The sequence below is a fragment of the Python bivittatus genome, unplaced genomic scaffold (genome assembly GCF_059951505.1).
Source record: "Python bivittatus isolate LINGU-HERP-01145 unplaced genomic scaffold, Pbiv_v1 ctg000440_np1212, whole genome shotgun sequence".
NCBI classification, from domain to species: Eukaryota; Metazoa; Chordata; class Lepidosauria; order Squamata; family Pythonidae; genus Python; species Python bivittatus.
The window spans coordinates 2,963,388-2,975,557 of record NW_028277063.1 but is presented as its reverse complement, the minus strand read 5'-3'; the positions used below and the strand labels follow the sequence as shown (position 1 = coordinate 2,975,557).

Here is a 12,170-nt window from a genome sequence, read left to right as displayed (position 1 = left end):
TTCATTCCAATTTGGTATCACTTTTTCTAGTTCTATTAATAAAGTAATGATTACCTTAGTCTGTACAAATGGTCTGGGGGGGGGGCAGAAACATTTTCATTGTTGTTCTTCTTGTGTTTGCTCTTGTGTTACTATTTTTTCCCCCCTCGTAACTATTGTAACTATGTTCATTATTTTTTGATGTGCTGTTTGTACTAATAAAAAGGAAAAATAAAGGAAAACAAAACAAACTCAAAGTAAACCAGCCCTGGTGCCTATACTTGAAAGAAGTGTGTGTGTATGACTGGGTGAAGGGGTGGGGGTGGGGGTGGGGAAACGGGAAGAGAGAATCCAAAATTTCCAGATCAAGTCTTTTTCAGGGTCTAATTTTCCAAGTTTAATGATTTCATCAAATAGGCAGGTGGGTAGCAAAGCTACCTGACCTGAAGAGGCAATTTGGGAGTGAGGATGTTAGTGATGGAGGCTTCTGAGAAGAGAAGAAGGACATCTGTTACCAGCGAGTTAAGTGCTCAGTTTATGGGGATACAGGTTTGAGAAAATACTTTTTATTTTAGGGAGACCAAACCACTTAGAATCAGAATTCAAGGCAAGTTCCCACCACTGTAGGACACAGCTGTACAATGGACAAAGTGAAGAAACATAGTTCTGGGGAGAGACCTGATGGATGAAACAAAGCCTCACCTGGTCAAATTTCTTCTGCTTCTTCTCAAGCGCAGAAACCACCTGACGCTGTTGATCAAGGGCAACGGTGACGTCATCCAGCTCCTGCTGCAGACGGGTTCGCCCTTTCTCCAACTTGTCACAGGCCTGGACACGTTCCTCATAGCGCAAGGTGAGTGCCTCTAGTTCCTTGGTTGCCCGGCGCCGAGCTTCTTCAATTGATTCTGCTACTCCAGCATCTTCCTCCAGTTTCTTCTTGGTCTCCATCACCTGGTAAAACCGCCAAGAAAAATCACACATAAGTCTATACATCTATGCTACTAAAGTTGCTGAGGGAATGGAAGCTTCTTGCAGAACACAAAAGCCCAGCAGCAATCCCCCGTGACCTTCATGATGCTCCTCCATATGCTGTTTTCACAGAACTTTTTAAAAATATAACCTTAGCGTGTGTTTATTAAGAGATAAGGAAAAGAGATTTGGCAGCACTGGGCCTGGAACCATATTTTCCTAATCAAACCCCTGAGGAGAGAAGAGTAAGTCCTGATATCTAAATTTTCTTATTAAATGAATCAACTTTTTTTTTCTTCGATGGGGTTTTGCTTGGGTTGTGTTTCTATCCCACCTGCTGCTGCAGACTCTGGATCTGGCGAGTAAAGTTGCCCTTGGCAGCTTCCTCCTCCTCCAGCTGCTCTAGCAGAGCTCCTTTTTCTTCTTCCAGTTGCCGGACTCGAGAGCTCAGATTCAGCTTCTGCCTTGTCTCTTCTTGGAGTAATTCCTGAGATAGAAGATGGGAGAGAAGGATAAAAGGTGTGGGTCAGAGACTGAACCCATCCTCTTCCCCCTGGATATAAGATCTCCAGTTCTTCCTCATAGAAATCAGATGTTCTTTTGCTCAAGAGCAGCCATTTCTAGCCTAATGGAGGTTCTTGGAGAAGCAGAAGACCATCTTCCAGTTAGACCCACAATCCAATCTGCCCCCCACCCATCTTTCAACAGATCAGTCTTGTAGAGAGTCTTCTCTCTGGCAAAGAATTTGTAGGGAATGGAATTGGGCTTTCTTGCCATAACGCTCCCCTACCAAATTATTTTATATCCTACTCATTGGAGCTTATCCCCACTAACGTCTATAAAATTCTAAAGTAACTTCTCTTTAGCAAGCTTTTAATAATGTTTTCATGTTAAACCTAGGGCTATACGGAAACCTGGATTGGAAGGGCAAAATGTGTGAGCATACATGCAGTACCTCTTGGGAACCCTTTGAAGCAGCTGTGGACTTGCACACTTGATGTACCATTCCAGGAAAAGACATAGCTGCTTTTAAGGGGCTCCCACATGCAGGCTCCAAATCACATTTTGCTCTTTAAATCCATAACTCTGCATAGCTCTTTTAGAGACTAATTAGAAACTACTATTTTTGAGTGTATTGGCACAATCTTATTTATTTATTTATTTGCTTACTTTATTTGCTTAGGCTTCTATGCCACTAAATTCCCATAGGCTGCAATGGGCTTAAAGAACAGCATAAGGGATAATAATAGTAAAAAAATTCCAACATATAAAAGCCCCAAAACCATCTTGTGGGAACAGATTAAACCTCAACATACCCAAAATGGCTTCCTAAACAGCCAGACCTTTATGACCCTTCAGAAGCCAAATAAGTTTGCGAAGGACTGGATTTCCGTGGCAGGCTCACCCCCAAGGTCCTTGTAGAGAGAGAGCATTGCCCCAAAGAAGGGACCCTTGGCAATCTCCCTCTTTTCAATCTCACTGGGTGGGCAGATTCAGTCCAAGGAGGAGGTCTTGTAGATCTCCAGGCCCTAGGACACAAATGGCTGTACAGGGGACAACCAGCAGCTTGAATTACAGCTGGAAGCTAACTGACAGTCAGTGCAGCTCCTGAAGTAGCTGTGTCATATGGGCAAATTTCAATGTACTCATAACTACACAGACAGCAACCAGCTGTTTCACAGACCCAAGCTGTATGTTCTAATCCCTGTTGCTGTTTTTCTCTTCAACTCTCTCCCCTAGCTTCCGGGAGCCTGCTATGAAAATCCACCAAGAGTCAGAGTACATACACATTACATCCCCGATCCCCAAACAAAATGCAGTTCTTCACCAGCTTCTGAGCTTCTCTCGCTCCCACCTTTCTTATGTACCTGAGTATCCTGCAGGTGGGATTCAACACTAGCCAGGTCTTTGGCAAGCTTTATTGTCTTGGACTCTGCAGTTCCCAAGGTACCAGAGACTCCATCGAGCTCATTCTGTTTGCAGGAGATGGCAACCACAGGTAGACAGAAAAACAAACCAATGGAAAAGTAAAAATGCATCCAAGAACATCAAATCATCAAACTCTCACAAATGAAAAGCTAGGGATGAAGGCAGAGTTTCATATAACATTCATTCCACCATACAAACAAGGACATGGTATCTGGCTCAGAATATGACATCTTGAGAAACTCAGCTTTGGAACATGAACACTTGCAGGTCCCATGGGTCTTGCGAAAGGCCTGAAAGCCAAAATGACATGACTACTGAAGGCTCAGAAAGCAGAGAAGATACCGGGCTTCATAGCCTCCAGCCATAGCCATCTCAGAGGCATGTGCTCCTTGGCTACTGTTTCTTTTTCCATTGCCTGCCATTCACCTGCACCCTAGTGGGTCAGCTTGGCCACCCTAGTGGGTCATCAGTTCCAGTGCTCATCCTCTGATTTTTGTCATTAAACATCAATCAGCTAACCAGCATTTCCCCAATCATCTTGCAGCCTCCATCTCTGCAGCAAAATTATGTAAAGAAAAAAATCCTTGCATAATGAAACCTAAACATAGAATTCTGTGGGTTGAATGGCAGAAAATCAGCAAGACACAGAAGAACATTTAGAGACATATAGGAGCCTTATATAAAACTGGGAAGATGATTCCCATGGCAACCTTTTGCAACCTGGTGCCCTCCATGTAGTGGTTCAGCTCACATAATTGTCAGTAAGCATGGTCAGGCTGGAGAAGGCTGATCCAAGGATATAGGGATCTAGGAAATGCTTTGTGGAAACAAGTACTTTGGAGCAGAACACAGCAATTCAAAATACAGTTCTTTTTTTAACGCAGACTCACTCACGTGTGGGCCTACACACCTGCAGCTTCACCAGCCTGTCCGTGAGCTCACACTTGACTCTTTCGCTCTCAGCTGCCCGGAGCTGCAGCTCCTGGACTTGACTCTCCAGCTTCTTACGCCGCTGCTCAGATTCCAATTTGGCCCCTTGCAGGATCTTCACTTCCTTCTGCATCTCTGCATTTTCCCCTTCCAAGGCTTGCTTTGTCTTCTCCAGAGTAGTTTTGAACTAGGGAGGACAGAAATAACAGAAGTAAGCTGTGGGCCTTCAGATACTCCCCTCCTCCCATGACCTCCAGCGCTACAATTTATATTTCTTGGAGTAAACCCCATCCTGTTCAATGGGCCTAACTTTCAAAAGGACACGCTTTAGATTCTGAGTAAGCCTCAAACTACATCTCTTCACTTTACAAAAGTCTACATTGAGGCAGGCTTTTCTTTGTTTTGTACTATCAGATTTATCAAAGCTAAACCCATCAGGATGAGGGTCTTAGACCTCCCTTTCTCACTTCATTCTAATAAACCTAGCAGGCTCCACTTCCAGCAGCATACCCGTCGTGACTGCTCCAGCTGTTCTGACAGCTCCTCCAGAGCACTGGTGTGGCGCTGGCGCATATCTAGCACCTGTGCTTCGTGTGCCTTGATCTCATCCTCAATGGTTTTCTTGAGCTCTGTCACCTCTAGCTCTCGTTTTGACCTGAAAGAGGAAGAGAAAGGATAAATTAGTAAGAGGAGACAGCCTGCATCCATTGCATTTTTGGATTTTTGGTGAGGGACGAGGCTCATTTCTGCACCCAGATGTCTCACCCAAGATGCAGCAACATGTGGGTGAGACAGGCCTCTCTGGGCACGCCCATCTTTTACCGTAGCTCTTGCTGTGCGGCTGTGGAGTCCAAGGTGTCCTCCAGTTCTGTCTTGAGAGCTTCCAGCTCCTCCCCCAGGTCACGCCGTTGTTTCTCAGCTTTGGCACGGGCCATCTTCTCAGACTCCAGGTCCTCCTGCAATTCTGACAGTTGTGCTTGCAGCTCGCGCAGGGACTTGAGCACAGCATTCTTCTGGGATGATTCTTCCTCCACTCTGCATGGTGAGTAAGAAAGGTCAGAGGGACCAAGGACCTGGGAAGTGGGGAGCTGGTAGCACCAAGTATCCAGGGCGGAGAGCAGAGCTCAAAGACAACGCCCACAGTCAAGCAGCCTGAATTTCCCAAGATTCTCAGAGAGAAGCCATGACAGTCACATAAGGACTGCAGGGGAGACCTCCTACAAGTATTCAGTCCTAGAGTTCATTTTTATAATCGTATACACCTCTGGTAATCAACAGCCTTCACTTCTTTTGCTCCAGAGAATTCCAATCTCTGGCAACATTGACTCCTCCCTCTAAACTATGTTAACATTATCTTCCGAAATCTTGCTTATTCTATCAACACATTTTGTGATTGTTTATGTGGAATGCCTAGATCGTTTAGCAAACATCACGATAAACGTCAGTCTTCTTTGTTCACAACTTCCCATGTCAGAAAAAGCAACATCAAAACTAAGTAGAAATGTTGGGCCTTCTGTATGAGCCCCATCATTGTGGGCTTTCTAGAGCAGTGTTTCTCAACCAAGCCTGGCTGGGGAATTCTGGGAGTTGAAGTCCACCCATCTTAAAGTTGCTGAGGTTGAGGAACCCTGCTCTAGAGGATAAGGAAAAGAAAGCCCGCCACAGCTGGGGAGAAAGAATAAAAAGGATATGATAGCCATAAAACACCACATAGCTTGGCAAGATCAAGGAAAGCAAGTCTTACAGTAATTTCAGTAATGTGTCTTTAATGCTAAACCTGGGGTGAATATAGAATCTTGAAAACTTCAAATTCTCATTTAAAGAGAATTTATTGGGGCAGAGTTTCCTTGAACGACTTTCTGGATTTCTTGCCACCTCAGCTAAGTTGCCATTTATAAGATAAGCTATCAATGAACTCCTCCTCTATCTCTTAATTGTTTTATTACTAATTTCCCTTTCGGCACTCTCCCACAATCTCTCACAATCGCTTAGATCAGTGTTCTTCAAACTTGGCAACTTTAAGGTGGGTGGACTTCAACTCCCAGAATTCCTTAGCCAGGCTTGGTTGAGAAACACTGCCCTAGAAAGCCCGCAATGATAGGGCTAGAAAGCCCGCAATGATACAGAAGGCCCAACATTTCGACTTAGATGTAATCTGTACATCTAAGTACAGATTACATAATATATAAAAATTCCAAGCTGAGCCTTGTCTCCCATGCACATCTGAGATATGGCTCAGATGTACATGGGAGACAAGGCTCAGCTTGGAATTTTTCTTGTTTTCTCCTCTTCCCAACTTCCTGTGTGAAAATCTCTTTCATCAGACTGTTGGTTTAATTAATTCACTTTCATAATCTTGATATCATGCCTGGAATGCCGGGAACTGCCAATAAGGAGAATGAAGGAGGGCTCCCAAACAGACACACCGGCCAGGCCCAGAATTGATGAAGTAAAAAGCAGATGAGATGGCCTTTACACAGTTAACAGTTGCATGGCTGGCTTTTAAAGAAGCAAGTTGAAGGTACAAAAACCTTTGAACTGGATCAGAACTGCAGGGAGGACAAAGGATGAAAGAGCCAGTTTGGTGCAGTGGTGAAGGTGCTGGGCTAGAAACCAGGAGACTGTGAGTTCTAGGCCTGCCTTAGGCATGAAAGCTGGCTGGGTGGCTTTGGGCCAGGCACTCTCTCTCAGCCCAACCCACCTCACAGGGTTGTCGTGGGGAAAATAGGCAGGAGTATTAGTTATGTTCACCACCTTGAGTTATATATAAAAAAGGTGGGATAAAAATCTAATAATAATAATTTATAACAGCTGCCACTTGTTAATCCTCAGATAAGTGCCTGCTGCTCTAAAAAGAAATTAAGGCTTAAGTTATATAGTTAATTACCATAAACTCATGCTATTTTCTGTGTGCCAGGCTGTATGTGCCATCTTTTTAATAACTATATTAATGCTATCACCACTCAAAGGTTTGTTAATGGTTACTTTGAGAACCCACATAATCAGGCAATCTCTTCTGGCAGCACAGGAAAAAAAATTATTCTTAATATATTTAATACAACTGCTTGAATGAGTTTCTCTTTAGGAAGTACACAGATTCATAGGCCAGTCTGGATGGGGTTTCCCTCCCCTCCCTTTCTCCCCTCCATCTCTCCTGCAAATTGCTTTTTCAAAAGCCATTCACGTATATTTCAAATGACTTGAATGTTGCTGCATCCATTTTGGTCCTTAGGCTTGAGATGTGCCTTCTCACCCTGTACTGGGCTCTGGCTATTTATACCATAGGTTGAACAAAGCACTACATTGATCTCATGTCAATAGAAGCTACACAAAGCATATTAAATTGTTATCACACATTTCAAACAGAAAAAAGAGCTCCTTGTAGGGGATCTCTGGGTTGCTTCAATGCAGGTCTTTTCCTCCAAGGGAGGAGTGGGAATCACCTCCCCCTGCAGGCCAAACGTCCTTACCTGGCCAAGGCTGCCTGCAGCTCAGCCTCTTTCTTTGCCAGTGCTTGGCGGAGCTCCTCCAGCTGCTGCTGCAGTTCCACCACCTGCTCCTGCAGGTCGCCTGCCTCCCCATCCAGCTTCCGCTTCAGCTTCTCCAGCTCCTGGCGCCCCTTTTCTTCCTTCTTGAGCCGATCTGGAAGGATGGGAGGAAAGAGAAATGGGAAAATCAGGCAAGAGGAAGGATCTCCAAAGTATTTTGGAGGGGGGCCAAGAACCACAGGTCTCAGACCATTAGGTGGATCAAAGCATTTGTCCACCTGTGCCCAGAATTGCTCTACTTCTATGAGAGATGGCTCTCTAGGATCCTTTTCTTTATCTTCCTACCAGAGATGCTCTAGAACTAAACTAGGAACATTTTACATGCAAGCCATGTGGATACCACGTGAGGTGCCAAGGGATGAGGAGCAGGTGATGCCTATTTTGCCAGAGCACAGGTCCACATTAAATATAATTTGGGCAGCCCATCCCTGCAGACTGCTCTGTTCCCTGGCATACCTTCCATGTCAGCTATGACAGCTTCATATTTGTTGCGCAGTTTGGACAGGCTCTTCACCTTCTCTTCCTCTTCTGCCATATGAGAGGTGAACTCCGATAGGCGTTCCTCCATCAGCTTCCTTTCCTAGTGGAGTCAATAACCAGAAAGGGAAGAGACTATATGAGGTTGGGGAACTGGAAAACAAAATCTGGCCATTCCCTCATGCATCCTATTGGTCAATGTCCAGGCTCTTAATTGGCCTCCCACCAAGGCCCTTCAATGCAGCTTTCATCTCCCTGTAGGGCTTCCAATAACTCTACAGCAGATTTCCCCACTGGCCATGATATCTAGCAGTTATGAGAGTTGCAGTCTATCATGTTTGGAGGCCATCACACTGTAGAAGGCCACACAAGATTTAAGGAATTTGTGTCTCCAAGGGCATACCATTCTGCACTAGCAGTAATGGCTTGAGATCCAGGCATTTTAGAGACTGCTTCCCCCAACACCACCCCACTCATGATTTGCTGGGAAACCATATTTGTGGTCCCACCGTTGGTCTGGCTCATAGTGCAATGGCCAGGAGTAGGACCTTCTCAGGGACAGTGCTCCAGGTATGGAATCCTCTCCCAAAGAGATGTTCACTTGGCTTCCATGCTCCCTTCTCTCATAAAGATAGTCCTGTTTGTTCAAGTGCTCAGCTAGGTAGCAGTAACTAACCAACCTTTTCTGATCTAGGAAAGCTAAACAGGGATAGTCCTTGTTAGTACTTGTCTGGTAGGCCATCAGGAAATCCCAAAGATATAGGCCAGCTTGAGAAGTTGAAAAAAAAAATCCCAGAAGGTGGTCATGGCAAACCATCTGTGCCCAGTTGCCAAAAAAACTACACAGAGGTGTCCATGAAGTCACACCTCAAAGGAGAGCTCCCTTTACTTATGGTTCAGACATTTAGAGGTTAACAATTCCTCTAGGACTAGGCTGCTTTTAATTCTCTCATTGGTTTGTTTTTCTTATGCTGTAAAAAATCATGAACTTGTTTTTTAACGTTTGTATATACTCTTTTTAAGCACTGTTGGTTTTCTTTAAGATTTTTTCCCTTTCTCTTGTCAACTGCTCCGGGCTCTTCTAGGAGGAAAAGCAGCACCAAAATAAAATAGAAATAAATAAATAAACAAACGATACTAATAGGCTGTAAATCACCTTCCTTTTCTAGCACACATCAGTTTGGATGACCAAAAACATATGAGGAGAGCCCACATGATAGAAGGCACACTCCAGCACATACTTATTTTACTTCACGGCAAGACAGAAGGTCCACACTCACTTTATGCAACTTAGAATTTTGGTCTTCGAGCACCAGCAGATCTTCCTCCATTTTTTTCAGCTTGGCTTCTGTGCTGACTTTTTCCAGTTGCAGCTTTTGTCGAGCAGCCTCCTCTTCCTCCAGTTGCTCTTCAAGGTCCTACAACCAGAAGAATCATGAAATGCCCAAAGTGTCATATGGATGGTGATGCTCGTGAATCAAGTACTGGGTTTCTCTAGATAAACAGCAAGATTAGTAGAACTTTCTACACTTGTGGTGGTATTTATTCCATTGCAGGGTTAGAATCATGTTATGTTACTGCCTCTTCCCAGCTGGTGATATCCAAATGTGTTAGATTACTCTAGCCTATAGTTATTGGCCATTTTAGCTGAGGACCATTGGAGTTTAGTCCAACACACCTTTGGAAGGCACCAGGTTGGGGAAGGTGGATTAGAGTATAGGACAAGACCTCATTCAAAGACCTGCTTAGTCATACAAGTAGTCCCCAGTTTAAGAACGAGTTCCGTTCCCAAGATCTGTCCTTAAATCGAATTTGTATGTAAGCCAGAACAGTATTATTGTATAATACTGTGTAAGTAGTATTGTGTAATTAATTCAAACCATTGTGTATTTAACTCGAAGTTTACTACAGTAGGCTCCGTTCTTAACTACGGGTCGTCTGTAAATCGGGCATTCTTAACCCGGGGACTTCCGGTAAATTCAATGGGCAACTATGAAACAGTATTTCTGTCTAACCTCACATCACTTGTGAAGATGTAGCAGATAAGCTATGAACTTCACCATGTGCTTTGGAAAAAATAAAAAAACCATAATTAATATCCCAGAAAGATTATCTGAACAAATACTCTTAGAAAGGGCCTGAACGAAACAAACCTTTCTAGGAAGATAGTTTCAGATCCCCAATGCCAGCATGGAAAAAAAAAACCCTGTTACTTTGCAATGAAAGATCTAGGTAAGATTATGGCTATATCTGCTGAATGTTTGGCCACTGGAAGACTGATATCTGCATCAAACTTACAAAATCAAGCAGGATTAGCATCTTCTATTATTGCACCTCTTTTTGCACCCCAGTTCTCACACCTGAACATGCTGTTGCATCTTCTTCTTGTCCCCCTGCAGCTGCTGGCATCGTTCCTCCTCCTCTTCCACACGTGACTCTAGCTCATGCAGGATGTCCTCCAGTTCTTGCTTCCGGGCTGCCAGCCGTGCCCGCATCTCCTCAGCTTCGGCGAACAGCTCTGTCTCAGCTTGCAGCTGCTCAGCCAAGATGGCCTTCTCCTCCGAAAGCTGCCATGAAAGTGGGATCAAAGGACCAGGCATGAGGTTCATGAAAGCTCTAGTTCAGAGTACCACGATGATCTAGATTTAAGCATCCTGGGTGAAGGTCTTCCTCTACCTTGCTTCCTGAAGTCCTTTTAAACTGGAAATGTTGCGTGGAAAGCCAAGCCTGTGTAGCCTACCAGCCTACAGACCCCTCACAGAAGACACTGGAAAGAGAGTTGTTGGAGTACAGGGACTGGGACAGAGATAGGCTGAGAAAATGGAGCATAAGTCTCAGATAATGAGGGCTGATGCAGGAGAAAGGGAAGTGAGCCATTAAGACCAGGAATAATTAAAGTAATTAGCAGAATGGAGTAGAGGTTTGATGCAGAACGCTACTGGAACCTAGCGAGAAGTTTCCTGGCCAACCAAGAGAAACTTAGAGCAGCTTAGCAAACCTATTATGAAACGATCTGAGAGATGGCAAGAGAGGAGGCCATAAGAAGAACAATGTCATAGAAGAAAAGTGACAAGGGAATGGATAAGAGCTGCAACTGGAAGTAGAAAAGAATCGTGTGCTGAAGGGAAGTATGGCTGGTTCTCCATTATTCCTATTTACCTGTAGGTATTTGTTTTCCAGTTCCTTAAGGTCCAGTTGGGTTTTTGTGTGTTTTTCTTGAACCTTCTGTAGCTCTAGTGCCTTTGCTTGCATCACCTCATCCTGGCGTGTCACTTGCAACAGGGGCTTCACCTGGAAAAAAACACAGGTGTTGAGAAAACGAAAGTGGGGGAGGTGGTGCAAAATTTCAATCTAGTATGCTATTCCAAACTTATTTCCCTTCTGACGGCATTTCATGACCAGAAGGGATCAGGGAAGTGGCAGAGGGCCAGGGAACTGTGCAAAACTGTGCTTTTATATCATGGCTTTTCCAAGGATGTCACCAGCTTTCTCATACACATGCAGATTGGGTTTCCATTGCTTCCTTCTGAGATTTTTTCTAACTTCCCAGTCTAGCAGTTACTAAAAATGTTCCCTTCTACGCAATCTGTAAAAGGATAAAGTAGTCCTGTCCCAGGAACTTTATATTTGGAGCAATGACTTGTGGCTCTAGAAATCTGTGAGATGTTTGATTTGCTTCAGTTTAGTAGAAGTGAAATGGCTAGCCCGACTTCTGATCCATCCATCCATCCATCCATCCATCCATCCATCCATCCATCCATCCATCCATCCATCATTTAGAAGCTACTCAATGTGCTTTTCAGAAATCCAGCCACTCCTGTCTGCTTTCTCACTTTTCACCACCCAATCTTGCAACGGTATCATCTCCTATCTATTAACAGACGACTTTTTCCAGATCTAACCATTTTGACCCACCTTGGTAAACAGACGCCACCACTGCCAGTGGCGCAGTTTGAGGTAGGCTGCACAGTTGCGTTGCATGACTTTGAGGGCACTCATCTGCTGTTGCTTTTTCATGAAAGCTCTGAGAGATGGGGAGGGGGAAAAAAACCATCCATGAATCTCATGATCGCCATACCGACAGCCACGTTTAGGAAACTAAGTCTGCATGTTCTGTGACTGCAACACTCCTTGCCTTTCTCCCCATACCAAAAGAAAAGGTCCATATAGCTAACATTTTATACAGGCTGCAGATTTTAAAAAGAAAAGGGGACAGGAAAGCCAATGGGGATGGGTTGGGGGGAGAATGTAATCTACTAGCCAAATCTGTTAAGTTATCAATTATGGACTGTTTTTTAATCTTTTAGGGGACAGTCCTATTATGTCTCCTTTAGGGAA

General features: G+C 44.3%; 1 protein-coding gene across 4 annotated transcripts in view; it reads right to left on the bottom strand.

Annotated features, from left to right (window-relative positions):
• LOC103062396 (myosin-10-like) overlaps positions 1 to 12,170 on the bottom strand; it is a 58,822-nt gene that overhangs the window by 14,744 nt on the left and 31,908 nt on the right. For all 4 annotated transcript variants that reach the window (XM_025169584.2, XM_007432932.4, XM_025169585.2 and 1 more), the window contains 12 exons: positions 11,748 to 11,856; positions 10,992 to 11,123; positions 10,193 to 10,399; positions 9,113 to 9,250; positions 7,812 to 7,935; positions 7,278 to 7,449; positions 4,630 to 4,842; positions 4,318 to 4,462; positions 3,788 to 3,994; positions 2,817 to 2,921; positions 1,283 to 1,435; positions 682 to 930 (listed from right to left, as the gene is read on the bottom strand). In XM_025169584.2, the coding sequence (XP_025025352.1) occupies positions 682 to 930; positions 1,283 to 1,435; positions 2,817 to 2,921; positions 3,788 to 3,994; positions 4,318 to 4,462; positions 4,630 to 4,842; positions 7,278 to 7,449; positions 7,812 to 7,935; positions 9,113 to 9,250; positions 10,193 to 10,399; positions 10,992 to 11,123; positions 11,748 to 11,856 (1,954 nt within the window). The remainder of the gene's footprint in view (positions 1 to 681; positions 931 to 1,282; positions 1,436 to 2,816; positions 2,922 to 3,787; positions 3,995 to 4,317; positions 4,463 to 4,629; positions 4,843 to 7,277; positions 7,450 to 7,811; positions 7,936 to 9,112; positions 9,251 to 10,192; positions 10,400 to 10,991; positions 11,124 to 11,747; positions 11,857 to 12,170) is intronic.